The sequence below is a fragment of the Thalassophryne amazonica genome, chromosome 14 (assembly GCF_902500255.1).
Source record: "Thalassophryne amazonica chromosome 14, fThaAma1.1, whole genome shotgun sequence".
Lineage (NCBI taxonomy): Eukaryota > Metazoa > Chordata > Actinopteri > Batrachoidiformes > Batrachoididae > Thalassophryne > Thalassophryne amazonica.
In genome coordinates this window covers 29,614,703-29,641,972 of record NC_047116.1, presented here as the reverse complement: position 1 = coordinate 29,641,972, position 27,270 = coordinate 29,614,703, and the positions used below count along the sequence as shown (strand labels likewise).

At 42.9% G+C, this 27,270-nt stretch overlaps 1 protein-coding gene across 1 annotated transcript in view; it reads left to right on the top strand.

Annotated features, from left to right (window-relative positions):
• The window catches only part of myo3b (myosin IIIB), a 184,790-nt gene extending 157,873 nt beyond the window's left edge, over positions 1 to 26,917 (top strand). Inside the window, 4 exon segments of the mRNA XM_034186754.1 lie at positions 7,149 to 7,249; positions 7,613 to 7,659; positions 8,062 to 8,227; positions 26,731 to 26,917. Of these exon segments, the coding sequence (XP_034042645.1) occupies positions 7,149 to 7,249; positions 7,613 to 7,659; positions 8,062 to 8,206 (293 nt within the window). The 3' untranslated portion in view covers positions 8,207 to 8,227; positions 26,731 to 26,917.
• Positions 26,918 to 27,270: the final 353 nt, after the last annotated feature.

Genomic DNA, 27,270 nt, shown 5'->3' with positions numbered 1-27,270 from the left:
ACGTGAACAACGGCATTTGATACTTTTTAATCGCCGTGTCATCCCGCCCCTTCCTGTAGTGCCGCAGTTTACACCGCCGTAATTGGCGGTCGGCGTTGTATCCCTAACCAACGGCGTGTAAAACGGCGATACAGCCCACATCGGCGTCTTCAAAGGCGTTTTAACCGGCGACAGAGGCAGACAAAACGGCGGCGCTAGCGGACAGTACGCTGTTCTAAACACCACCTCCCGGTTAACAGCGTTCCAAACGGCCGATAGGCGGCGGTCAGTATAAAAACGCTAGCACTCTGCATGCAGGTCTCTCACTCGTGGCCAGCTCCAGATATTTTTGCAGAGAAGCTCCAGTATGCCTCCTAAAATAAAATTGGCAGCGGCAAGGACTTAACAAGAGGTCTGGTTCAGAAGCAGAGGGTAGCCCTGTGGTGGAGACGGAGCAACACGTTGAGGAGGGGAAAAGGAGAGAAAAGAAAAGGCTGAGAGATGAGCTCCCCCCCCCCACAATGACAGCTGCTTCAGCCTATTATACTCTGGGGGCAGTGCCTATATGCAAAAGTTCCTGGAGTAATGCAGGATTTGCCTGGATAAATCCAGCGGTACACAGGGCATTACCGGCGGCAGCAGAACACCGCTGTTCTCACGCGCGTGTTAACCTGTGATTGTAAAGGATAGAACTGGGTATTAACCCCCGTTGCCTGACGTGTGCCGGATGCTACGGCGTCAAAACTCCGCTTTATTCGGCAGATTTAGCGGCATTTTATCCACGTATTTGCAGCTAGTACGGCGCTCAAAATGCCGGCGAAATGCTCCGCCCCTTTCCACTGCAAAAACAGCCGGAACTACCGCGAACTTCGGTCTATGTACTACCCGCCGAAAAAAACCGTCTATGTGTAACCTGGGCTTTAGGCAGAAGTCACACACCTCCTTTTAAATGAGTTCATACAGAGGTGTTGTCTTCATAATACATGGTTAATTTGCTGAGGATGTTGGGGACTTTCCACCAACTCTGAACCCAGTGTCTTGCACTCTTATACAACCCCAGGCAAAAATTATGGAATCACCAGCCTCGGAGGATGTTCATTCAGTTGTTTAATTTTGTAGAAAAAAAGCAGATCACAGACATGACACAAAACTAAAGTCATTTCAAATGGCAACTTTCTGGCTTTAAGAAACACTAGAAATCAGAAATCAGGAAAAAAAAATTGTGGCAGTCAGTAACGGTTACTTTTTTAGACCAAGCAGAGGGAAAAAAATATGGAATCACTCAATTCTGAGGAAAAAAATATGGAATCATGAAAAACAAAAGAACGCTCCAACACATCACTAGTATTTTGTTGCACCACCTCTGGCTTTTATAACAGCTTGCAGTCTCTGAGGCATGGACTTAATGAGTGACAAACAGTACTCTTCATCAATCTGGCTCCAACTTTCTCTGATTGCTGTTGCCAGATCAGCTTTGCATGTTGGAGCCTTGTCATGGACCATTTTCTTCAACTTCCACCAAAGATTTTCAATTGGATTAAGATCCGGACTATTTGCAGGCCATGACATTGACCCTATGTGTCTTTTTGCAAGGAATGTTTTCACAGTTTTTGCTCTATGGCAAGATGCATTATCATCTTGAAAAATGATTTCATCATCCCCAAACATCCTTTCAATTGATGGGATAAGAAAAGTGTCCAAAATATCAACGTAAACTTGTGCATTTATTGATGATGTAATGACAGCCATCTCCCCACTGCCTTTACCTGACATGCAGCCCCATATCATCAATGACTGTGGAAATTTACATGTTCTCTTCAGGCAGTCATCTTTATAAATCTCATTGGAACGGCACCAAACAAAAGTTCCAGCATCATCACCTTGCCCAATGCAGATTCGAGATTCATCACTGAATATGACTTTCATCCAGTCATCTACAGTCCACGATTGCTTTTCCTAAACCCATTGTAACTGTTGGGGAAAGTGTAGTGACACAGACCCACAACAGGGGGCGCAAATGAACGGTCAATAGATGAGCCAAAAGGTAACAATTTAATGTTGTGAATGTGCACAACGATTATACAGACAATCACAGAATCTGATAGCAGTCAATACACAAAGGTGACGTGTGGGCAGGCTCGAGGATAGAAGACGTCTGTTCCGAGAAGAGCCGTAACTACACCATTTCCACCGCCACCGAACCTGGTGAATACTGGAGCCGCCAAGTCCCGAATTCCCAGGTGATCACCGTCCCCGACTGTCGGATCTGGTACTGCTGGCGAGGAGCACAAACAGTGAGATGTGGGTGTGTGCACATCCAGTAACAAAAACAGTCAGAAGGTGGAAAGTCACCTCCACCTCTAATCACACACTCGTGCAGCTCCTGTTAAATCACTTATCTGGTTGGAGTGTGAAGCGAAGCCGTCGCTGATCACACTTTACGCCAATCCACAGATAATGAAACGCCACAGGAATACGGCTGCAAAGAAGTTCAGGTTATTACTCAATGATTTAAGTCAGCAGAGAAAAGTACCTTCACAGGAAGATGATATCTCGGCAACGAGGTGGAGATGACGTCCGGTCTTTATGGAGTGAGATGATGAAGTGTAGATGGGTGACAGCTGTCAAGACATAATGAGTGACAGCTGTCACCCCCGGCTGTGTCCGTGGCGGCAGCGCCCTCTCGTGCCTGAAGCCCGCATTTCAGGCAGGGCGCCTTCTGGTGGTGGGCCAGCAGTACCTCCTCTTCTGGCGGCCCACGCAACAGTAACCTTGTTTTTTTCTGTTTAGGTGTTAATGATGGCTTTTGTTTAGCTTTTCTGTATGTAAATCCCATTTCCTTTAGACGGTTTCTTACAGTTCAGTCACAGACGTTGACTCCAGTTTCCTCCCATTCGTTCCTCATTTGTTTTGTTGTGCATTTTCGATTTTTGAGACATATTGCTTTAAGTTTTCTGTCTTGACGCTTTGATGTCTTCTTTGGTCTACCAGTATGTTTGCCTTGAACAACCTTCCCATGTTGTTTGTATTTGGTCCAGAGTTTAGACACAGCTGATTGTGAACAACCAACATCTTTTGCAACATTGTGTGATGATTTACCCTCTTTTAAGAGTTTGATAATCCTCTCCTTTGTTTCAATTGACATCTCTCGTGTTGGAGCCATGATTCATGTCAGTCCACTTGGTGCAACAGCTCTCCAAGGTGTGATCACTCCTTTTTAGATGCAGACTAACGAGCAGATCTGATTTGATGCAGGTGTTAGTTTTGGGGATGAAAATTTACAGGGTGATTCCATAATTTTTTCTTCAGAATTGAGTGATTCCATATTTTTTCCCTCTACTTGGTCTAAAAAAGTAACCGTTACTGACTGCCACAATTATTTTTCCTGCTTTCTTATAGTGTTTCTTAAAGCCAGAAAGTTGCCATTTGAAATGACTTTAGTTTTGTGTCATGTCTGTGATCTGCTTTTTTTCTACAAAATTAAACAACTGAATGAACCTCTTCCGAGGCCGGTGATTCCATAATTATTGCCAGGGGTTGTATGTACAACATCTACAAATAGGAATTGAACACTATGTGTCATTGGTGTGGATGTTGAAGAGGAGTGGTGCAGGATCACTATTATGTGGAAGACCATTCTTTAGGATTCTCCATCTGCAATTCCTGTTCCAAGGCCATCAAAGTTGTGGGGTTACCTTGGTAAACTCTAACATCATACTGAGAAGGCATCTATGGTCGACTCCATTATAGGCAGCTGACAGATCATCAAATGCAACAACAGTTATCTTCCCTTCAAACCTGCATTTGAAGTACTGTGTGAGGTTAAGTACTTGACTGATATGAATGCAGTGATATCCTCATAATGCAGTGATTGACCATCACTTCACTTAAAAAAAATTCTTCTCTTACCTCTTATAGCATCAAAACTGTCCACTGGTGTTACCTTGCACAGTCTTTAATGGGAATAGTTCCAGTAGTTCAGAGGGAAAATCTCAAAGGTGATCTCAAAGGTGAGGTATGTGGATTATCCTGCTCAGGGACAGACAACTATGTGTCATGAAGGGCAAATTTTTGGTCCGGACTGGTCCTGGAGCTCATATAGTTGCACAGCATGGATCCAGAATGAGGACTGTCAAAAATTATACATTAAAACCAAAATGAAAACTACAGCATCTCTCATTCAGCAAATTCCTAACATCTTCTCTGGTTAAAGGGTAGAGTTCGATACAGACCAAATGTTTTCATGGACACATGTTTCCACCCATATTTATTGAGCTACTTACATCAGTTTGTAAAGATTGGGATCAAAAAGCTGGAACTGGATGCAGAAAAATATTGAATGACTTCTACCACTTTAATAAGTTCTTCCAGCTTCTCCCTTCTTCACCTGGGGTTGCCACAGCAGATCCGACATGGATTTGGATGTTGATTTGGCACAGGTTTTACACCGGATGCCTTTCCTGAGGCAACTTCACAGTACATGGAAAATGATCATGGGTGGTCTGGCTCCACAAACAACTATACTCTTTAAAGAGTTTTATTCTCACCAACCCATTTATAAAATGATAAAAAAAAAAATGTTGTTCAAGTTATTTAGTAACCCTCCTCACTGGGTGAAATGGGATGTTATGGACTTTTGGAAATGAGTGCCCTTTTTCTCTGTCAAATTGTTTGCAGAATTATTCAAAAAGTAACATGTAAATCCATTTTTTTCTGGACGAGTTGGTGCTGAGAAGCAACTGAGCCGATAAAGTTTGGTGATGTTCTAACACTGACTGGCTCAGGTATGGACCCTTGGGAGCGCTGCTTTTTATTGTTAGTGGAAATACTCAAACTATTGCACTGATTTTTTTTTTTTTTTTACAAACTTTAATTTACAATTTGAGTCTAAGGGCCCCTTCACACATAGTCAGAATAAGTACAACTCAGGGCGAATCATGGTGGAACAGCGCATATGAGTGAACCATGAAAACATCGAGCCGACGGGCAGGTGTGAACGATGGTTTCGTGCATGCAAGAACACAGTGCAAGCAGCTGCGTGATGTGTAACCACATCTATAATGGCGTTGTTTTAAAATAAAAAATACATGCCACCCACGGGATTTGAACCTGCACTTTCCAGAAGCGCTGATTTCCAGCCACAAACTTTACCACTGAGCTACCATCACTGTCCTGTAAAATGGTAAATGGTAAATGGACTGCATTTATATAGCGCTTTTCCATCTGCATCAGACGCTCAAAGCGCTTTACAATTATGCCTCACATTCACCCCGATGTCAGGGTGCTGCCATACAAGGCGCTCACTACACACCGGGAGCAATAGGGGATTAAAGGCCTTGCCCAAGGGCCCTTAGTGATTTTCCAGTCAGGCGGGGATTTGAACCCATGATCTTCTGGACTCAAGCCCAACACCTTAACCACTAGACCATCACCTCCCCTAAAGGTGATGGTCTAGTGGCATGGATGGTCCCGCATCTTTTAGGGACTAAAAGATGCGGGAAAATGCCTGATCCATCTGTTCCTCTGTAGATGACCCATGGTCACACACGTACAATCATGAAATGACATGAATGAGAAGCAGGGTGCTCTTTCATGTCCACATCTGCTGGCGGCGTGTCCAGCCGGCCCCATGCGCGTGTCCTGCTGACACACGTATCTTGTGAGCGGCTCACCGCAGGACAGAGACTGCCTCGTGGAACAGAGCTCACGTGGGTAACGTGACATTCAGACCGCTGCGTGTTATGATCTGACAGTCTGTTTCATCTGGGGCAGCCTGTCAATGTCCGTGCGCTCGCTGCAGCCCTTTGCAACAGCGATATATGTTTTTATGTATGTCCACGTGAGGACATCAAGCAGACACACACGCGCCACAGTGGACAGTTTTTAGTCCATGTCCGACCAAACACAGTACGTGTTGTCCAGCTGGGATGTCCAGAACCATAGATCTCCACAGCCGCTCCTGTCGGCGGACATACCCGCTGTCAGTTCAGCGCACACACCAACGTGTCACTGTGTCTGTTTTCCAAGCCACACTTGTGGGCCACACTTAGACAATTTTTAAATCCAACTTGACAGTGATCATCTGCTAACTGTTGCCGAGCTAGTAGCGCAAATGGCCACACATTTTTTAAGTGCCAAGCGAGCAGTGTTAGATGTTCGTGTGTTGCTGTTGTTGTCCATTCGGCTGCTTCTGTTATTGCTCAGGGTCGCCACAGCGGATACAGCCAGATCCGCATCGGTATTTGGCACAGGTTTTACGCCGGATGCCCTTCCTGACACAACTCCAGTTTCACCTGAAGAAACACAGACAGTCGCTGGCGTTCCAAAGAGGTCTCCCATCAAAGTACTAACCAGATGCTGCACTGCTTAGCTTCTGAGATCTGACGGGATCAGGCTGACACAGAGCAGACTGGCTGCGAGTTAGATGTTCGTGTATGTCAGCTGGAATTTGGCCGACACCTGCCGCGAGAGTGTTCGATGGGTTTGCACAGCGCACACTCTGTCTTTCAGCCGCTGGTGTGCGCAAATAGTTGTAGCAACAGGTGTACGAGGCATTGGAGGCAGCTATGATTTTTCACGTATTGCATACGACTCCTGCTTAATGCACAATTCCACCAAATTCGCACTATGTGTGAAGGCGCCCTAATGTATGAGCTTTAATAGGTTCTCCTCTAATTGTCAGTTATTCCTATAAAACAAATGCAACAGTTTCTCATCTGATGTAAGCTCTGTTCCTCTAATCCATTTAGAAAACACTTATCTCACTTTTTGCCAAACTACTTTTGGGTACAAGTAGCTTAATCAGAAGTGTATCCAACACTGTGCAGCACACTTTCACATCTGCCTGCTTCTGTTTTTGTTGTTTTGATGAATTTAACCGTACTTTCATGTGTACCTGTGAGGAGAGATTAATTCGCTGCAGTTCACATGCATGGATTTATGTAATGCTAACCTGATATTGAGCAAGATCATCAACAAAGTTACATAATCTCGCCCGAGTGCATTTTAAATACGTTTCTGCCACTTTGTCATGCGAGAATGAAGACTTAATAAGACAACAGCGTAATCGTTTCCCTGCCACTGTCGATAGCATCAGTATGATGCCGGCGATGGTGCCTGTTGTTGTTTTCCTCGGTTGGATCGCTGCCCCAGTTTTTCCTCTGTTGCAGGTCCAGCGATGAAGCTGCAGCAGAGAACCCCTCGCCGGAGGGGCCAGCAGCCCAAGCTGCTCAACAGCCCTGAAGACAGCCTGTACTACAACCAGCTAAATGTGAGTTCAAAGTGCCGATAAAGGCCTTTGTCTGAGTTTGGTTCCACATGATAATACAATTAAACCTACCTGTGCCAGACCCCGGAGCCCCACCCCCACGCTTCTCTGCCTCTTGTCTTGAACATGTGCTTATGCTCTTTATCTGTTGCTTTCATGTCAGGATGTCTGCCTTCACGGTGAATAATTGATGTGGTTTATCAAAGCTGAGCAAGATGCATGCTTCATCAGACTCACTTGAGCCCTTTGATCAGAAAAAAATTATGCTATGACTTCTGATATTATCACAACACAAAATCACTTTGAATTAAAAATTAATGACTCTCTGCTCATCTTTTGACTGTGTGCTCTTGGCCCTTTCCTCAGAGAACTCTGGATTGCCAGGGGAGCAAGAGGAAGCCGAGAAAACTTGGGTAAATAACTGCTTTCCTACTCACAGCTACTCTAAACAGAACAGGCCCTTTGTGGAATAACAGAATCCAGAAATGGAGTTGTTTTCTTATCATGTAAATGGAGAGCCGAAAATAACGGGCTTCCTATGAGCAGTTGCTCTGCGTCATTAGAGAGGGGTTACATATTAAGGCTTTGTCAGCATGCTAATTTTAACTGTTGAAGGTCTGGCTGGTATTTGTACTATAAATGACATCCTGCTCCAGATCGCTACGCTCACGAAACGCCTTACCGCTGTTTCGTCAAATATTGTTTTTGTTCTAAATGTCTGGCTTTTCTACCAAGATAACTCCGCATCACTCTCCTGTATCTCGGTAACGCTCCTTCAGCTGCTCAACGCTTTCTTGCATTCTTTCACATCACAGTCAAATCAAAGTGCTGGATGGAGAAGATGAGTACTACAAATTACTGTCAACCGTGGAGTCGATCCCTGAAGAGGAGTGCAGCGCCACCGCCGCCGCCCCCCTTCCCGCCGCCGCTTCTAGTGGGCCTCTCCTCAGTCAGAGCTGAGCCTTACATCTGTGTCAGCCGGTAAGACAGACCCATCAGACATGTAGACAGACACTCCAAAGAGCATCGTCAGTGTTGGATGTGCAGCCGTATGTGGAGACAGTACCAGCGGGGCAGAATAAGCCACGTGCACACCAAATGCCCTCACTTGTTCATTTCATATCATAGCGTTGGACAGTTAACCGAAAATGGATTGAAATCGACAGTTAGAGCCTCTCGCCAACTTAATCTTGCTCATGTCGGTTAATTCGGTTAATACTTCAGGGCCTTCAACAGAAGGTGTCACACGTCAGTACCTGATGATGTCGACTCTACAGGCTTTGATGCCCGTCGTCCCTCCTCTGGTACATAAAATGTGACTCCCCACCCCCTCCCTCTCTGAATATTTTTTGCTCTGCAGATGTCAATGTTGGAATGCTCCCTTGCCAATTGCGCAATACAAGGTGCCGCCAAAATTCAGAAAGCCGAGTAGCATCCCTCCTTTCTCAATAATATGGAGTTTAAGCAGAGATGGGTTTAAAGGTCAGTTTATGGTGACTGGAAATTAATCTGTGTTACTGTCGTAGTGGTGTAGCTTCACCGGTCAGGATTTAACAATGCCATCTACTGACTAGAGGTGGGCGGATCGATCATAATATCGATAATATCGATGCCAACGCTGGTCTTGATATTGAACGATCCTTGTGTAAAAATATTGATACTCAAGCTTTTTTTCTCTCCCGCATGCACTGACTGCTGCGCACGCAGATTCATCAAACTCTACTCTCTTTCTGTAAGAGCAGTGCTGCACTGTGTCACACAACACAGAGCAGTGCACCCTCCCCCCTCTGGTCTTTTGTTGTTGCGCGTCACATGGCTCAGCGGTGCCAGCCAATTTTGTTGTGGTGTGTTAATTTTGTTGTATTGTGGTTTGTCAGCCCTCTACCTCAGGAGATTTTGTTTTAAGTTGTGTTGAGTGATATTTTTTAAACAAAAATGTTGATTGTGATAATAAAGTATTTTGTTGTCACGTACAGTGTTTGGCGAAATTCTGTCCTAGGTCTTTTGATTCCTTTGGATCTATCAACCCATCCATTTTCTTCCGCTTTATCCGGAGTCGGGTCGTGGGGGCAACAGCTCAAGCAAAGCCGCCCAGACCTCCCGATCCACACACACCTTCCCCAGCTCCTCCGGGGGAACCCCAAGGCGTTCCCAAGCCAGCTGAGAGACGTAGTCCCTCCAGCGTGTCCTGGGTCTTCCCCGGGGCCTCATCCCGATGGGACGTGCCTGGAACACCTCTCCAGCGAAGCGTCCAGGGGGCATCCGAAAAAGTTGCCCGAGCCACCTTAACTGGCTTCTTTCGATGTGGAGGAGCAACGGCTCGACTCCAAGCTCCTCCCGAGTGACCGAGCTCGTCACCCTATCTCTAAGGGAGCGCCCAGCCACCCTGCGGAAGAAACTCATCTCGGCCGCTTGTACTCGCAATCTCGTTCTTTCGGTCATGAGCCAAATCTCATAACCATAGGTGAGGATTGGAACGCAGATTGATCAGTAAATCGAGAGCTTTGCCCCCTACTCAGCTCTCTCTTCACCATGATGGTCTGATACAGCGACCGCATCACTGCAGATGCTGCACCGATCCGTCTGTCGATCTCACACTCCATCCGTCCCTCACTCATGAACAAGACCCTGAGATACTTAAACTCCTCCACTTGAGGCAATCCTTTGGATCTATGAAGCTTAAATATGAAAAAGTATCGGTATCGGTATCAATATCGGCGATACTGGACCTGTATTTACTTGGTATCGGATCAATACCAAAATTCCTGGTATCGCCCACCTCTACTACTGACGCTGGTTTAAGTTAATAAATTTATGTACAATAACAGACATTCCACATCAACTTCTTATGAACAAAACAACTTTTGCATCAAAGTTCGCTGATATATTCATTCATTTTCTATACCCGCTTAGTCCAGTCAAGAGTCACAGGGGAGCTGGAGCCCATCCCAGCAGTCAGTGGACGTGACGTGGGGTCCAGTCTGGACAGAACGCCAGCCTATCTCAAGGACTGATGTAGCAGTGAATTCACTGAGTGGGGCAGCGCAGTATCGATTGAACCCCTCCGTGATATTGCAGGATTTGTCCACCTCCGGGGACAGCCTGCACAAACACAGCATCACTTCTAATGGAAAAATGGTGTATTGTTTTGTTTTCGGCTGCAATCACCGAAGCAGTCACGAAAAGTGTCATTCTTTCGGTTCCCGGCGGAGAAGGGAAGACAAGGTAAATGGGAAAGGCTGTGTCGGTAGGTTTTAGCCTACACACCTTGACAAAGTAGCTTTGTGTTTCACCTGCACAACCGCCTCAACATCTTTGACCTCCGGGTCATAAACAAACTGTAACATATGTCCGCTGTCTACCGCATCTTTACTTTTTCTTTGCATTTTCACTTTGTTTGCGGTGTAATTTGCCCAAAAACTCAGAGAAAGTGCCATGTTCCTGATGGGGACACACGAAGGCTGTCCCCGGAAGTAGGATTATTGCGTCGTATTTGTCATATTTTAACGCTTTAGCACCCGTCCTCAAACGAGACTACGGTGCCAAATTAGAAACCTAATTACAAATCAAAAAGTTATTGAAAGTATATGTGCCCTGTCACGTGAAAAACTGTTATTGAAACACAGTGAGTCCAGTAAACATCTCTAGTTTTCCGTTGTACAATGGCAGGCTATAGTGACTAGTCAATCTAAGACATACCGCATTTTCCTGAGTATAAGTCATGATTAGTTGTTGTTTGTTTTTACTCATTTAGGAGGTCCTATGACTTATACTACAGTGTGACTTATATACCAAAAAAATCACACATTTGTTATTAATTATTATTATTATTATTATAACTTAACTCTAATAATTAAAAATAAATGCCAAAAAAATACACTACAACAATGCACAAAAATCAAATACAGGGGGAAAAGGTGCGACTTATACTCCAGTGTGACTTTTATATGGATTTTTCCTCTTCAAGAGGCAGTTTTTAACCAGTGTGACTTATACTTTGGAAACTACAGAATGCACAGACAACAGACAGTAACATCCAGTAATAACTACAGCAGAGTTTAAAACCATTGCAGCCTCAACTCCTTAATGCCTGTTGTACATCATTGTGATTGTGTGACAGCTACATTGCTGAAGTGATTTTCACATGAAGTGCCACGAAAAAAGGTGTAAAGGTGTGATTCTTAAATGTGAAATGTGTTATGGTTTTGTGGTGATGAACAGACATCAGCTCAGCACAATTTAATGCCATTTGTTTTGATCTGATTCACATTTAGTGACTGGAGTTAAATTTTTAAGAAAACATGGCAACTGAAGCTTTCCATGAACATTTTGGCATTTGTTTTTGCAGCAACTGTGACTATTTTTCCATTTCGGTGGAGTTTGTATTGACAGAATTTTTCAAAAAATAGAAAGATTATGATTTCTTGCCTGTGTACAAACTGTACAGCCTGCTTTTTGCTGCTTTAATTAATCTAAATGTGCAAAATGTGTCAGTAAAAACGTGTTAGTTCAGCTGTCTCTGTACCACATCTCTGCTCACTCCGTTTGATCAATATTTTAACTGCATGTATTTCTAAACTCACAGAACTTGTATTATTCTTTTAACCTGTTTTGACATTTCTCAGTTTTTTAAAAAAGAGATCAATATTTCATGATAAGGAGTTCTTAATAGAAACTTTACAAGCCAAAATCTAAGCAGATTTATATTGTCTATTCACAGAAATAGAAAAATATTAAAAGAGCAAAACAGTGAATTCAGATGTTGTACTGACAGACTGTGTTAAGAATTCTACAAGCCAGGACAGATGGAGCATGGCAAGAAAGAAATGTCCTCAAATTCAGAATGAATTTACAACAAACTCACTATCAAAAGTTTATTAACCTATCATTCATACCATACATTCTCAACCCGTAAATCATGTGACATATACATTACTCAGGTTCTACTCATGAGGACAGACATCTTACTAGTATCATCCTGTGTTTGTCCCACTTAGAAACTTCAGAAATATGTAATTTACATCACCTGAGCAATTGAGCGACAGTCAATGTGGTTTCCAGCAAGTCTTGGGTCAGGTCTGAGATCATGCACGGTTGCTGTGCATTACCACATCCACCACACTATGGAACCATCTTGGGTCCTGGATGGCAACCAACTAGCCAGACAACCATCCAGTCCACCCCAAAGTAGTAATCTATGTGCCGCAAAAACGTGCAATGTGACCATCTCCTTGGCCTTTTTCTACCACTGGCGACCTAAAGACTGAGGCACCTACGTGTTGTGTTCTGTTTATTTGGCCAGTAATGAATCATACAAACAAAATATGTATATGTGACAACATTAAAAACCAGGATAACACATGCATACATACATACATCTTCAACCGCTTATCCAGGATTGGGTCACAGGACAACAGCTCCAGCAGGGAAACCGAAACTTCCCTTTCTCGGGCCACATTAACCACCTCTGACTGGGGGATCCCGAGGTGTTCCCAGGCCAGTGTGAAGATATAATCTCTCCACTTAGTCCTGGGTCTTCCCTGGGGCCTTCTCCCAGCTAGACATGCCTGGAACACTTCCTAAGGGAGGCGCCCAGGGGGTATCCTTACCAGGTGCCAGAACCACCTCAGCTGGCTCCTTTCAGCGTGAAGGAGCAGGGAATCTACTCAGAGCTCCTCACAGATGACCGAACTTCTCATCCTATCTCTAAGGGAGACACCAGCCACCCTCCTGAGGAAGCTCCCTTTTCGTCACAAAAGTACAGTAGAGTGAATGCAGTACCAGTATCCCCTGCTGCACCGATTCTCCGGCCAATCTCACGCTCCATTGTCCCCTCACTTATGAACAAGACCCTAAGGTACTTGAACGCCTTCACTTGGGGCAAGACTGCATTCCCTTCCTGGAGTAGGCAATCCATCGGTTTCCTGCCGAGAACCATAGCCTCAGATTTAGAGGTACTGATCCTAATCGCAGCCGCTGCGGACCAATTCAGTGAGTGTTGGAGGTCACAGGCTGATGAAGCCAACAGGACCACATCATCTGCAAAAAGCAGTGATGAGACCCTGAGCCCACCAAACTGAAGACCCTCCTCCCCGCCCGACTACGCTGGATATCCTGTCCATGAATATCACAAACAGGATTGGTGACAAGGTACAGCCCTGGTGAAGGACAACCTCCACTGGAAACAAGTCTGACTTTGAACACAGCTCTCGCTTTGTGAGTACAGAGATTGGATGGCCTCACTCCATACTCCCACAGCACCTCCCACAGTATCTCCCAGGGTACCCAATCATATGCCTTCTCCAAGTCCACAAAATACATGTAGACTGGGTGGGCATACTCCCAGCCCCCCTCCAGGATCCTTGTGAGAGTGAAGAGCTGGTCGGTTGTTCCACGACCAGGACAGAACCCACAATGTTCCTCTTCAATCAGAGGTTTGACTATGGGCTGAACCCTCCTTTCCAGCAGCCTGGAGTAGACTTTACCAGGGAGGCTGAGTAGTGTGATGCCCCTGTAATTGGCACACACTCATGGGTTCAAATCCCCGCCTGACTGGAAAATCACTAAGGGCCCTTGGGCAAGGCCTTTAATCCCCTATTGCTCCCAATGTGTAGTGAGCGCCTTGTATGGCAGCACCCTGAAATCGGAGTGAATGTGAGGCATAATTGTAAAGCGCTTTGAGCGTCTGATACAGATGGAAAAGTGCTATATAAATGCAGTCCATTTACCATTTCCATTTACACTCTCTAGTCCCCCTTTTTAAACAATGGGGACCACCACCCCAGTTTGTCACTCCCTAGGCACTGTCCCAGACCTTCATGCAATGTTGAAGAAATGTCTCATCCAAGACAGTCCCTCCACACCCAGAGCCTTCAGCATTTCTGGACGGATCTCATCAACCCCCAGGGCTTTGCTCCATGTACAGATTGGCCACAATCCGGTATCCCCCATTGTGGCCAATCTGTACATGGAGCGAGTGGAGAAGACAGCCTTGACGTCTTTCACAGGCATCTCTCCCAGTCACTGGTTCAGATATGTTGATGACACATGGGTCAAAATCAAGCAACAGCAAGTTGAGGACTTTACAGAACACATCAGCTCGGTGGACGCCAATATCAAGTTCACATGTGAGGATGCCAGAAACAACCATTTAGCCTTCCTGGACTGTGATGTTACGATTGAAGAGAACAGGCAGCTCCAGACAGGGGTTTACAGAAAACCAACTCACACTGACCAATATCTGCTCTTCGGCTCAAACCACCCCCTTGAACACAAGCTCGGGGTGATCAGGACGCTTCAACACAGAGCCCTACAGGTGCCCACAACTGCAGAGGGAAGGGCTAAAGAACAACAACGTGTCCAGAAAGCCCTCACAGTATGTGGGTACCCACGATGGTCCCTGGACAAAGTGCAGAAGTCCCAGAGAACAAAGACCAGATAGACAGGAGACGGAGACAAGAAGAAGAGGAGTGTCTCTCCCTTATTTAGCAGGAGTAGGGGAAAAACTACAGAGGATCTTCAGACAGCACAAAATCCCAATTTACTTTAAACCGGTTAACACCTTGAGACAGAAATTAGTTCACCCTAAGGACATGATCCCTAGTTACAAACAGAGCAATGTAGTGTATTCTATCAGATGTCAGGAAAACTGTAATGAACACTACATAGGTGAAACAAAGCAACCTTTACACAAAAGGCTATACCAGCACCGCAGAGAGGTCGCCAGTGGACCTCAGTCTGCGGTTCACCTCCACCTTAAAGACACTAACCACACGTTTGAGGACAAGGAAGTTAAAATATTAGCCAGAGAGAAGAAATGGTTTGAGAGAGGGGTCAAGGAGGCATTCTTTGTGAAACGTTTGAAACCCAGCCTTAACCGGGGAGGGGGTCTGAGACACACTTTATCCCCTGTTTACAATGGGGGTACTCAGGTCAAAGGAGTTTCAGTCTTTTGTTCATGGTAATGAGTCATTCACATCATCAAGGGAGCCATCAGAAAGGCATCCATCCCATCATTAGAGGGACAGCTGTCCTGCCATTAGGTGTGCTAACTAGAGCACAATAGTTGCTAATTAGAGCTATTGTTTAGTCACTAGCCTATAGCAGTCTGCCTCTCAGTAGGAGGGGTCTGGTTAGGTTTAAAACTCCAGCTTTTGTTGGCTTCTGTTTTATTCTTCTCTACAAGAGTCATACAGAAGTCAGACTTCCAGAGCAAGAATTTTAGCTGAGGAAGCTTCTGCAATTTGAAGCGAAACATCCTCGCGTCAAGCAACCCAGTCCAGTCGAAGATTCAAGCTTCTCTACTAGAGTTCCTCAGAGTGCTCCTTCCAGCACTGGATTACCTCCTCAGTTGAAGTCAAGAGAGTACCAACCTTACAGTAGAAAGCTTGAATGGTTCCCTGTTTTCCTCTCCTGTGGTGCCTCACAGTCTTCCAAAAGCACCTTGGTGCCAACCAAAAGTCCCATGATTGCTCCAAACTCCTCCCACACCAGCTACTCTGCCTCCCTCACAGCAGAGGCTGCTGTCCAGGAGAACGCATGAAAGCGAAAAGGCGCTTATTTCCACTGTGGTCCTAAGTAGTATTAGTAAAGATAATAAGATACAGTAAATAAATACCAGAGATAAACTATATACAAAAGTCCACAACACCTAAAGAATTTAGAAAATAACAATAGAGAAAGAACTAAACCAGGATAAAATAGACTAAAAATACATAAAAAAAATACATTAGATTCTTGTTCATTAAAATGGTGATACTTAACTGTACACTTAAACTGACTAAAGTGCTAAAGACCTAACAGCTAATGGTCAATTATTAAATGTGTTATTAGCTGTGTACACAAAGGTAGGTTTACCAAACACTTTGACATGTGGTATCTGTAGAGATGATGTACTTGATCTTGTATTGATGGAATGTTAATTTTGAACCAAGCTGAACTGATGTGAAAATATGACGGAGCCATAAAGTGAAGGTTCCCTACACAAGGTGCTGGATCATAACAGAGAAATGCACCATGTGGCCAAAATGTCACAGCTGACGTTCCCTCACAATGCAAGTGATAATCCAAATTAATCAGAATTTTTTTATTTAATAGTCAGAATTCACCAAACTTAAATATCAGTATGGAGTTTAACACACCCTAAATGCATTTGCACTATGTGCTTTAGAACACATGCTGTATATCAAGATAGGGCCCTTTATGTTTTTGATGTTTTCATTATTTTTAAAAACAGCTAAACATATTGTTACATTGGCTAATAACGGTGTGGTAAAACCAACTTCAGGGAGGGTGCTGCTACTTGAAATCAAACCCAACATTGTTGTGGCATCTGTCATGTTGAGGAGTGTGTGTGTGTGTGTGTGGGGGGGGGGGGGGGGGGGGGTACATGTCAGACATGAGTAAGTGACCACAAACTGTTGTGAAAGGGATGTTACATTAATAAATCAATTAATGACATTACATTTAACACAAACATCTTGTCCTACCATTAGGGGAGGTAGTATTAAAGTTGTGGCATTTTGCAAAAATAAAACACTGAGCATCCACTTGAAATTTTATGGATGTTACGCCAGATGTTAAAGCTGCAGGGCTACAACTACCCTTTGTTTTGAATATCCTTTAATTTATTGTTTATTTTAATTGTTCAGTCTATAAAATGTAAAAAATAATATTTGAGCTAAAACATTACTCTAAAAAAAGGGTAAATTTGTTTTTCTATACTCGTAGATTTGTCAAGTCATTTCAACACCTTTCTGCATGTACAACCTATCCTCGACGCCGCGTGCAGCTAAATTCAGCGGTATTAACTAGACTTGGAAACATCTGCCTACTTTCAAGCATATCTATTGTCAAAAACAGATCCAGAGACAAATCCTCGTGAAAGCCTACACTCTCCCTACAAGTTCTCCCACCACGAGCCGCCTGTAGTTGGAGAGGCTTTGTGCTGTCTGTGAGCTGGAATCACCACACATCTCGCCTCACAGAGCCAGAGCCAGACCTCGCTTTCAATTTCACCCTAAATACAGGAATTTCCTTTTAAGATGTGAAGTGTCGGAAATGCAGGGCTGGCGAGTTGATTTGTCGAGCTTTTTTTTCCTCCTCCTTCTTCTTTTCAATTTGCATATCATTTACTGCATCTCCCTTTGTTGACACCCGAGGGCCTGAGAGGAGATTTTGATCTTAATAGGAAGAGTAGGGTGGTATGGCTGAAGATCCCATCCTCCTTATACTCAGCGGGGAAAACATTAGAGCTCTGCCTAGATAGCAAGACTAGTTTCAGATGGGTTCAGGTTCACAGGAAGCCTACTGGACTCGAAGAGGACCAAGTTGATCATGCTCAGAGCTGTGAGGGTCATTGGGTTACTGACTCATCCCCAAAACTTCAACTTTATTTTATCCTTTATATATTAGGGATGCGCAGCTTTGGTTTGTGTCGAGCGGTTACTTGGGGAGACTTGGATGGAAAGTGTCGCTTGTGTTGCAAAGGAGTGACCACTTTGACATTTTGGCCATCTGGTGTGTTTCTTTGTTCTTGACCCAGCATGTTAGTGCTTTAGTATGGAAGAGCCCAGTGGCTGGAGAAGGCCAATGGGATGCCCGCGCTTCATCTGATTGTGTGGGGATGGACTGGTTGTCTACCTGGGTGACTGTCATCCAGAATCCAAGGCAGTTAACCCTCTGGGGTCCGAGGGCATTTTTTGGACAGTTCACTCGCCTGGCATAAATGTTTTATTATTGCTGTTAACAGCTCTCCCTGCATCCCACAATCAAGTTTTATGTCTCTTTTTTTCAGGACAACCTGTACTTTCAAAATATATATGCTATAGTTGTGTTTTATAAGTGTAATAAAGGTTTACAATCAAAAATAAGGAGGGAACAAATAAAGCGAAAAAATAATTTTCCACACATTTATTCAAAACACACAGCAAACTATAATAAACAACTGTTTTGACACTTTATAAAGGGAATTTGAGGTCTTGTGTGAGGTCTATCAAACAATAAACACAAATGCACATTTTGAATAATATATACAAAATGGTCTATGTGTTTTGTTTGTCTCTGCATTTTACACCGAGAAAGCAACTGAGTTATCCAGTAACATTCACATGCAAACTAGTGGAGCAATCCTGATAGTTACACACTCTTTGTTTGATCACATGAGATTGTCATCAGAGGCTCTCCGTCTGCTCCGTCTGCTTTCACTTTCGCTGTGCGTAATGGCGCAGGGTGCATTGGAATAGTATGTACTCATTGGAGCACCCAGGAGGCTATTCAAACGGGCCAACTAGTAACATATCACTCCTGAAAACGATCTTTGGCTTTTCACATGAGGTAAATCTGCCCTACAGTTAGATTTTGGAAAACCATGTGATGGTGAACCAATTCCAATTGGACACTCACATTGCGCACGTCATCACACAGCTTCTATGAGGAGTACAAAGATGGCCAATGGCTGGCTCGAAAGTCCGCGGAGTTAACTTTTAAGCAAAAAAAGAGTAAGTTTCTATCTCATATCATTAAAAAGTTATTTATAATTTAGTAAAGCTTGGTCTTAGCCGTTGTATACAACGACGTCAGCCCCAGAGGGTTAATTGATTTGTGGATGTGATGATGTACAACATACTCCCACACTTGACTTGTATTTCTCTATTATTAAACAATATGATGTGTATCTATATACTGTATCTGATACGATTCTGGAACAATACTACTTATTATGGAAGAATTTGATTTGGTGTGATGTGATGCAAACCAACAAACATTCATTTTCCAGAATAAGCCAAAAGTGCTTATCTTCAAATATGTATTTAATGGAAAAATGAGGGACCTTCTTCAGGTTTTTGCTGCTGTGCTGCAGCACTTTGATGCTGCCTGTGCTCACCTTTTGTTCACCAGTAGGGGCAGCAAAGCATACAGTAGCAGAAAGCTTTTGCAGAGAGCAAGCCTAGAAGAAGTCAGCTGTTGTTAGCTTAGCATAAATAACAAAGCATAACTTTCCTGTTCTGAACGGGTATGACAAAATTAGCATAATGTGAACAAAATGTAAAGTTGCAACGGGTATATTTATTCATTTTACATTGTTTTATCACGTGTTGATTTTGTTTTTACCTCTAAACCTCCTCTGACCAGTCTTTTACCAACCATTGAACCTTTACAAGAGTTTGAAGACCTGGAAGTAGCAGCAAAACAAAATTAATTCAACCAATTTACTCGTATAGTGTTAAAATCGAGCCATTAACCAGTTGATAATACATTAAGATTGGTTCATGTATTGATGTAGTTTTATCTATTATTTTAACATTGACTTTTTTATTTATATCTGTTAATTACTACACTCCTGATATTTTAGTAGAATTCTCCTCCTATGGTAGGTTATGGTAGGTATCATTATTCATCTATCTATCATAATAATTTCCTTCTAGATCAATAAAGTTGATCTTATTCTTAATGCCTTTTACATTAATCCTCTGGTTGTGATTTTCCTCCAGTTATCTCTGCTTGCTTATTTCTATCGAGCAAATATCAAATTAGTTCACTGTGAAATAAGCAGAATCAATAATTGAGAACGGGTTGTGGACATACGAGGTCTGTCAATAAAGTATAGGTCCTTTTTATTTTTTTCAAAAACTATATGGATTTCATTCATATGTCTTTCCTGTGCCGCCGCCCCGCGCCGGCTGCATCCCGACGCGCGGACCCGTCCGCACGTCTTTCATTAAAAAAATCTCCTTTAACAGTGGAATATCCGGATAAAATGCTGAAACCGACTTCTTCTGAAACTTCTCTGTTCTCTCACGACGTCCTGGATCAATAGAGCCTGAAATGTGGAGGTTTTCAGCTTGAACAGGCTGACGACGGCGGCTGAGAGCGCTGAGCGACGTCTTGCACCGTGGGAAGTCCTTAAAGCGACAGTATCACCTCAAAATCTCTCATCAGCCGTTAAAATTTTCACTGAAAACCAGCTTAATTTTTCGAACAGTGTCCACTTCGATGTGTCTCACAGGTTTAGAAAAAATTTTGATCAAACAATGCGCCAGTCTCTCAGCAACTTCTCAGACAAAGGAATTCCGACGAGGGGCTGGACGACTCCTCCCACAAGGAGTGCTCACAGGCGAATGACGTCACCGACAGGTGGAAAAACTCACGCATGCGCACGAGGGTTCAAGCATGTCTGACGTAAAAACATATGAATGAAATCCATATAGTTTTTGAAAAAAATAAAAAGGACCGTTACTTTATTGACAGCCCTCGTACGTTGAGAATTTTGTTGTCATATTTTACATTACAGATAACTTCCACGAGTAAGGCCTAGACAGTGATATAATGTGGTGTCACAGTTACTTAAAAAGCATTTCACCTCCTGTTGTAGCCACAGTTCCTGCAATAATTAAAATCCTCGTTGTGCATTACTCCCTTGCTGGGATAGTTGGTTCCTCTGAAGAGCAGTCTGAAATAGGTCAACCCAGCACCCTGTAGTGCATCTTAAAAGTACACTGAATCAATTAAGTGTGATCATGCTCCTTTGATTATTTTGGCCCTGTTTTACCACAGAGAGGAATTTCAAATAAGCTCGCGAGTTTGAATAACAAGGTTGGACTGTAGTGACAAATTGTGCCAGAGTGGGTGTTTCTTCCCGTTTTTCTCTGCCAAATTAACTCCCTGGCTGATTGCCTGCATTAGCATATGAGAGGAGGTGAGCGGAGGTGTGCACATAATCACCTTGGCTAGCTGATTGTGTGTTGCAATGGCAAATGTTAAGAAATCCTGTCATCACTCTGATGAAAGATATTCTGCCTGAAAGTGTTGCCTTTCGCTCCGGCCGTCTGCTGCAGGACGCCGAGTGACAGATTCTGTGGGTTAGAGGCCCGACACCTGTGTTTTCTTTAATACCGCTTTGTAAATCCAGCTCCCTCTTGTTTTTCCTCATTAAATCTGACTACATCTGGTGCAAGAGAGCCCGGATTCCTTTAATGTGGCTTGCGTTCCTGCTGGTGTTATTCTTGCTATTTTAGCTATTTGCTTCATACGCCGGGTGCTTTCATTAAAGCAACATCCACAGCGGCCCTCAAACATTCTCCTCTAAAGTTTTAAACCACCTTTATGAAAATCGCTCTCGCTGCAGCCTTAACAAATGATGAAAAGCTTTTTATTTTCTAAAGAAGCGTGCTTACCTCTTCACCTAATAGTGATGTCTCACTTCAAAGAGAGAACACGATTAGGCCGACATTGTCCTGTTTCTATATCCTTTGAGTTCAAAGGGAGAGATTGAATACCAGTATTTCATGTGCAGCCTTTTCAAATACTCTTTTAATGCAGTTTACGTGCTTTTCATATTCGCGCCTTGGATTTCCACCACACCAGAATATAGAAAAACACGATCATGGCAGTACACAGCACTTTTACCCCCTAAAATGTCAAGTTTTGCTTCATAATCATGCATCTTTTTCTCAATGAAACTTTGAGTTTTGATGGGCCAGAGAACGAGCAGATAACTAAAATTGCTATAAGTTCCACACTGTAATCGTTTTAACTTGCTAATGACTATAACCAATGAAACGGGCGTGCATGCGCATCAACCAGATGTCATACGCGTAGAAGGCTCTAAGCAAAAGAACATTCCCTAAAGACGGCATTAATAAAGAAACTGGTTGAGCTGGGTAGCGAGACACAAAGAGTAAAGAGGCAAAGAGGAAGAAGGAGATAAAAGAGTCTGTTGAATAGATACATCAAAGGTCTCTTAATGACAAGGGATGCCATTAGGGTTACAGTGGCCTTTGTTTCAGCTTCCACACACCTGCAGTTTGTTGAGAGTGCCCTATGAGCTGTTGAGTTTTTGACATTTGCATGAATATAAAATGCATGAGGGGGTAGAGTTTCCACCCTCTAACGTTGGTTGTGACCAAATGTGTTGCTCAAAAACAGCAGCTTCCTCTTCGGTTGTAAAGGAAACATGCCGCAATTCAGCTGCTTCTGAGGAAGGCGGGGGAACAACGCTAGGAATGGCTCACATAAAACAATGCAAAGGCTGTTATCCCTTGTGCCATGAAATTTGTTTGCTTAAAACTTTTCTCGGTGCCTCGGGTGCTGGAATGGGATTTGACATATCAGAGCGTGAAATTGTGATTACCCTCTCTCAGTTTGTAGAGGGAGCAGGGCACGAGTAGACTTGGCATGGCTAAAGGTGTAACCTGTTCTGTTTTGCCCCGGTGCTGCTTTCCCAGATGGTGAGACCAGCTGCCGTTGAATAAACGCTGGACGGTTATCAGTGTGAAAATTACCGCGACCTTGTTTCACTTTGGGGTGCACAACGGAAAGCTTGTCTTTTCGTCACTGCCAGGGGGGATGCAGATCTGTCACCTGGTGTTCAACCAAATGATCTTTTCATTGAGGACAATAGTAGTCATGGCACAAAGTAGTTTCTCTGGGTGGCTCCCTTTTATCCACAGGGTCACCACAACAGACCCAATATGGATCCGCACATTGATTTGGCACATATTTTACACTGGATGCCCTTCCTGACACAGCTCCAGATATACATGGATAATAGGCATAAGTGGTCTTGAACCAGGAGCCTTCTGTTTTGAAAGCAAGGTTCATTTTAAGGTTCTGTTACTAACCTATAAAATTATTCATGGACTGGCCCCTCCCTACTTAGCTTACCTACCTAAACCTTATGTACCGGCCAAGGCTCTGGATTCTCAGAATGCAGGACTACTTAGTGTCCCTAGGGTGAATAAAAAGTCTGCGGGTCACAGAGTTTTCTCTTATCGTGCCCCTGTTCTGTGGAATGATCTCCCTGCATCAATAAAACAGTCAGACTTTCAAGTCTAGACTTAAGAAGCACTTATTTTCCCTTTCATATGGCTAGAATACTAGCATAGTATGGTACTATGCTTTCTACCCTTTTAAATTCATTTTATTATTAAATAGAGTGGTCTGCGGCCTCAACTTTATCTAAAGTCTGGGTCTTTCAGTGAAGCTTAGGGCTAGTGGCCGGTGATCACCTTATTATTTCATCGTGTTTTTCTTGTTGCTGAATGCTGATAAATTATGCTGTACCATAATTTCGGGACTATAAGCCGCTACTTTTTTCACACGCTTTGAACACTGCGGCTTTTACAATGATGCAGCTAATTTCTGGATTTTTACAGGCTTTTTTCATAAGTCGAAATACTTTAATTGATGCTGTCAATTGATTTCCTGAAAGCTGCGCTCCTCATCCGGTGTAAATTCACACACAGTGTAAATATAAGGTCTTATCTCTTCATTTTAGTGAAGAAAAGTCCCTCTCCGGCACTTTGCGCTGTCAGATCAGTTAGCGGAGCATAGCCTTCTCCCCCACCCTTCCAAACCGGTTCCCTGTCTTGGCACAACAACTCAAAAAAGTCAGAGGGCCTCATTAATGTCTCATTTACCACAGACTCCATCCGATCCTGCCTGCACGCGATGAAAGTTAGAAAAAGAAAACATTACAATTACTCAGTTCTCCATGTAGAGCAGAGACACCGTGGGGCTAATATTCAGGTGCGCTCTATAGTCCGGAAATTACAGTATTTGTTGTCTTTCTGCCCTGTGATTCTGTTTTTTCTCTCTCTTTAAGCTGCAGCTCCATCCAGAGATGGGAGTGGGTGTTTTTCTTCTGCAGGCCTCCCATCTTGTGCAGCATGGACTCCCAAAATTTCCTGTATAATTTCCTGTATTGTCAATTGGGTCAGTAGCATGGTCCAAGCAGAGGGTCACCCCTTTGAGTCTGGTCTGCTTAAGGTTTCTTCCTTAAATCATCAGAGGGAGTTTTTCCTTACAACTGTCACCTGTGTGCTTGCTCTAGGGGTTGGTAAGATTAGACCTTACTTGTGTGAAGTGCCTTGAGGCAGCTTTGTTGTGATTTGATGCTATATTAATGAAAATAAATTGACATTGAAATTGAAAGCAAGCCTGCTAACCACTTGCACCACTGTTCTTAAATCTACGAACTGTGTCTGAAATTTGTTTTCAAGAGCAGAGGTCACAATTATCAAAAGTCCACAGTCTTTGTCATTGTTTTATGTTTCAAAAAAAGTCCCAGCTTAAGTTGTAGTATTTAAATATGTGCACATTCATTAGTGTAAAAATGATTCAGTTCATATTAAGATGATATTTTGAAACTGTTACAATCCCACATGTATTTGATAATAACAATATTTTATTGTATTTTGAAGACAACCTTAACAACTAATAATTACTGTTTTTTAATCAAATTTTGGTTTTGAACTTATTTATTTACTTTAATAGGTATATCACATTTCACCTGAACATAAGCTGCTGTTTTGTATAATTCAGTTCAAAATTCAGTTCAAAATCATGTTGAAACATTTGGTTAATGAATCAGTTGTTTGATCAGTATTGTTTGTACTGCTAAAACTGTCCTAAGCACATTTCTGCCATTAATGCAGAGTTGATATGAAATGGTATATTAATTAAAAGTTACACCTAGCTGCTCGGACATTGTACCACTAATGTGCTAAAAGTTACACATAGTGTTGCTCGCATTATTTCATTGCTAGTTTGAGCTAGCGTTTTTGAGTTAGTGTTTTAATATGACTAAAGTTGGTAAAACATAACGTTTCCTTTAAAGCTACAGTTTGTAGATTTATTGTCATCTAACTGAGGTAGCAGATTGTATCACGCCATTTGTGGTTATGATTTGGTTTCCCTTCATATTTTTGCTTCTTTGACACCAGGGATGCACCTGTGCCTTCTGTTGTGATAAGAAATATATATGATCCTCCATTTCACAAAAAGGGTTTTCAAACTTGTTAACATGCATTAGTAACTAATAGTACATATTGTGTGTTTTTGCTGCAAAATATGAAAAATGTCCCTTTGAGCTACTGTATCAACATGGTCGTGCAACATGGTGTCCGTCCATAAGGGGGCGGGCTTTCATGAATCTATGAAGTAGAAGACAAGAAGCCAAGGAGAAATTTATGAGCTTTAAATTACAAACCAGTTCCTCATGCATAAGATTATAGCACTCTAATTTGTGAACCACCTCAAAGCTACAGTGTGCAGGATTTTTATCTGTTTATTAGCACAAATGGAACACAGCATTCATAGACATCTGTTCATTAGCGTATAATTACCTGAAACAAGGTGTACTTTCATTAGCTTAAGGTGTTTGACTGATGAAAACACTTCTAACTGCTTCCAAAATCACAGAGGACCATTACAGCTGTAGCTTTTTTCTCTCTCTTTCTCTTGCATGCGCTTCATGAGGTGAAGAACGCATTTGGTACAGTCTGAAAGGTAATTATTTTTAATGTTTATATTGTAATGGCTTGGTAAAGCAGTTGCATGTTCTTTCCTTCTTATGAGCAGCTGTAAAAGTATGTTTATGATAGCTTTAACATCTCGTTATAATCGATCACATGAGCTGCGCTGTGATGGGGTGCTCTGATGCAATCACTCGCACTCACGCAGTGTTTTTAATTGTTTGTGCAATGTGCACGTGACGTTCACATAATTAATGCCTGAGAGATTTTAACATTTTAAAATTTTCTTTGCGCACTTGCACGAAGGCGCGTAGAGTTTACAACGGTTTGCGACGAGTTTACTCTCCTGCACGGCAGATTGCATACCAGTGCGCGGATGAAATTGGTGCGTCAGGCAGCCTAACTTTTTTTTACAGGAGATCACTACAGGTTGCAACCCCATTTATCATCACGGAGGGAGGATCATTTCCCTCTAAAAGTCTGGATCATCCGGGGTGGGCTTTGGGAAGGTAGAATGACCTGTCCCGCCTTACATGACCTCAGGCCAGCCCACGCATTGTCACATCTTTGCTCTTGAATATGCAGAGATCTCCTACTTCATAGGGTTGGGGGTGCAGGGGTGGGTATTGCATTGCAGGGAAAATTAGTGAGACCAAAGTTGGAGTTTCTCCGTACTGGGGCCTGCGAACAATGGCAGCTTTCTGTCAGACAGCAACTTCAAAGGTCTGCTGAGTGACTGCTCTGAGTTATACTTTGTTGTAGATCACTGAGGAAATTCACAGATGTTTTCTCATACGAGACACCATTATAGCAGCTCAAGTACCCAGTAGCCCCGAGCGCGTTTCCCTCACTCTCTCTCCCACACACACACACACTCTCTCGCTCTCTCTCGCACACACACTAAAACCCCCACCTTCACTCTCTGATATATCTCGTATGAGACAGATGTGGAACCTGTTTTCTCTCCAACTGTCCAGAGAATATAGAAAGTTAAAAAGGTTTCATGTTGTGGCGTTGCCCTTCAAATCTACAACGCTCACTTGTCAGTTCTTCCTAAATGTCAAGATCGTGTGAAGCTTCACTTCATCGTCCATGCAATACGCTGTAAATCATCCAAATGAAATGATACGAGTTGAAAATTGACATTTGAACACTAAGCCTAAATATATTTTGCACATCCTACAAATAGGGAGGCAGGAAGTCACTGTTGTTTTTCTTTGTCCTCCACAGATCACCTTCTTCATCCGAGAACTAGAGTCGAACCAAAAGGATCAGAGTCACAATAACACACTTAATGTTGAAGTGTATAGTTTGTTTATTTATTTATAATAAATCAGTGTTTATATCAGCTAAATAAATGTGTTTATGCTGCCTACTTTTGATTATTCACAAGTACTTTCACTTTTTTCTTTGTTTTTTTTTGGGGGGGGGGGGGTATTTTTATTTTGTTAAACTGTTTTTTTTTTGTTTGTTTTTGTCACAATAGTCCAGAATTAAGACAGGAAATTTTTGCTACCAACAAAAATGTCATAGTGGTAGTTGTGATAAGCTAATTCTGTCATTTTTATCTCTGTACTATTTTTGTTTAATAAACAGTACTGTTCCAAAATTTAGGTGCCCAAGTGTTTCATTATGTACATATGTGGGTTTTTATGTTCTTATTTTGTTTATTTTTTGCTATTAATAGACCTTTTAATGAGTACATTTGACACCGACGTGTGTTCATTTTCATAATAATCGTTATAGATTAAGAAAAACAATTACTTTGTA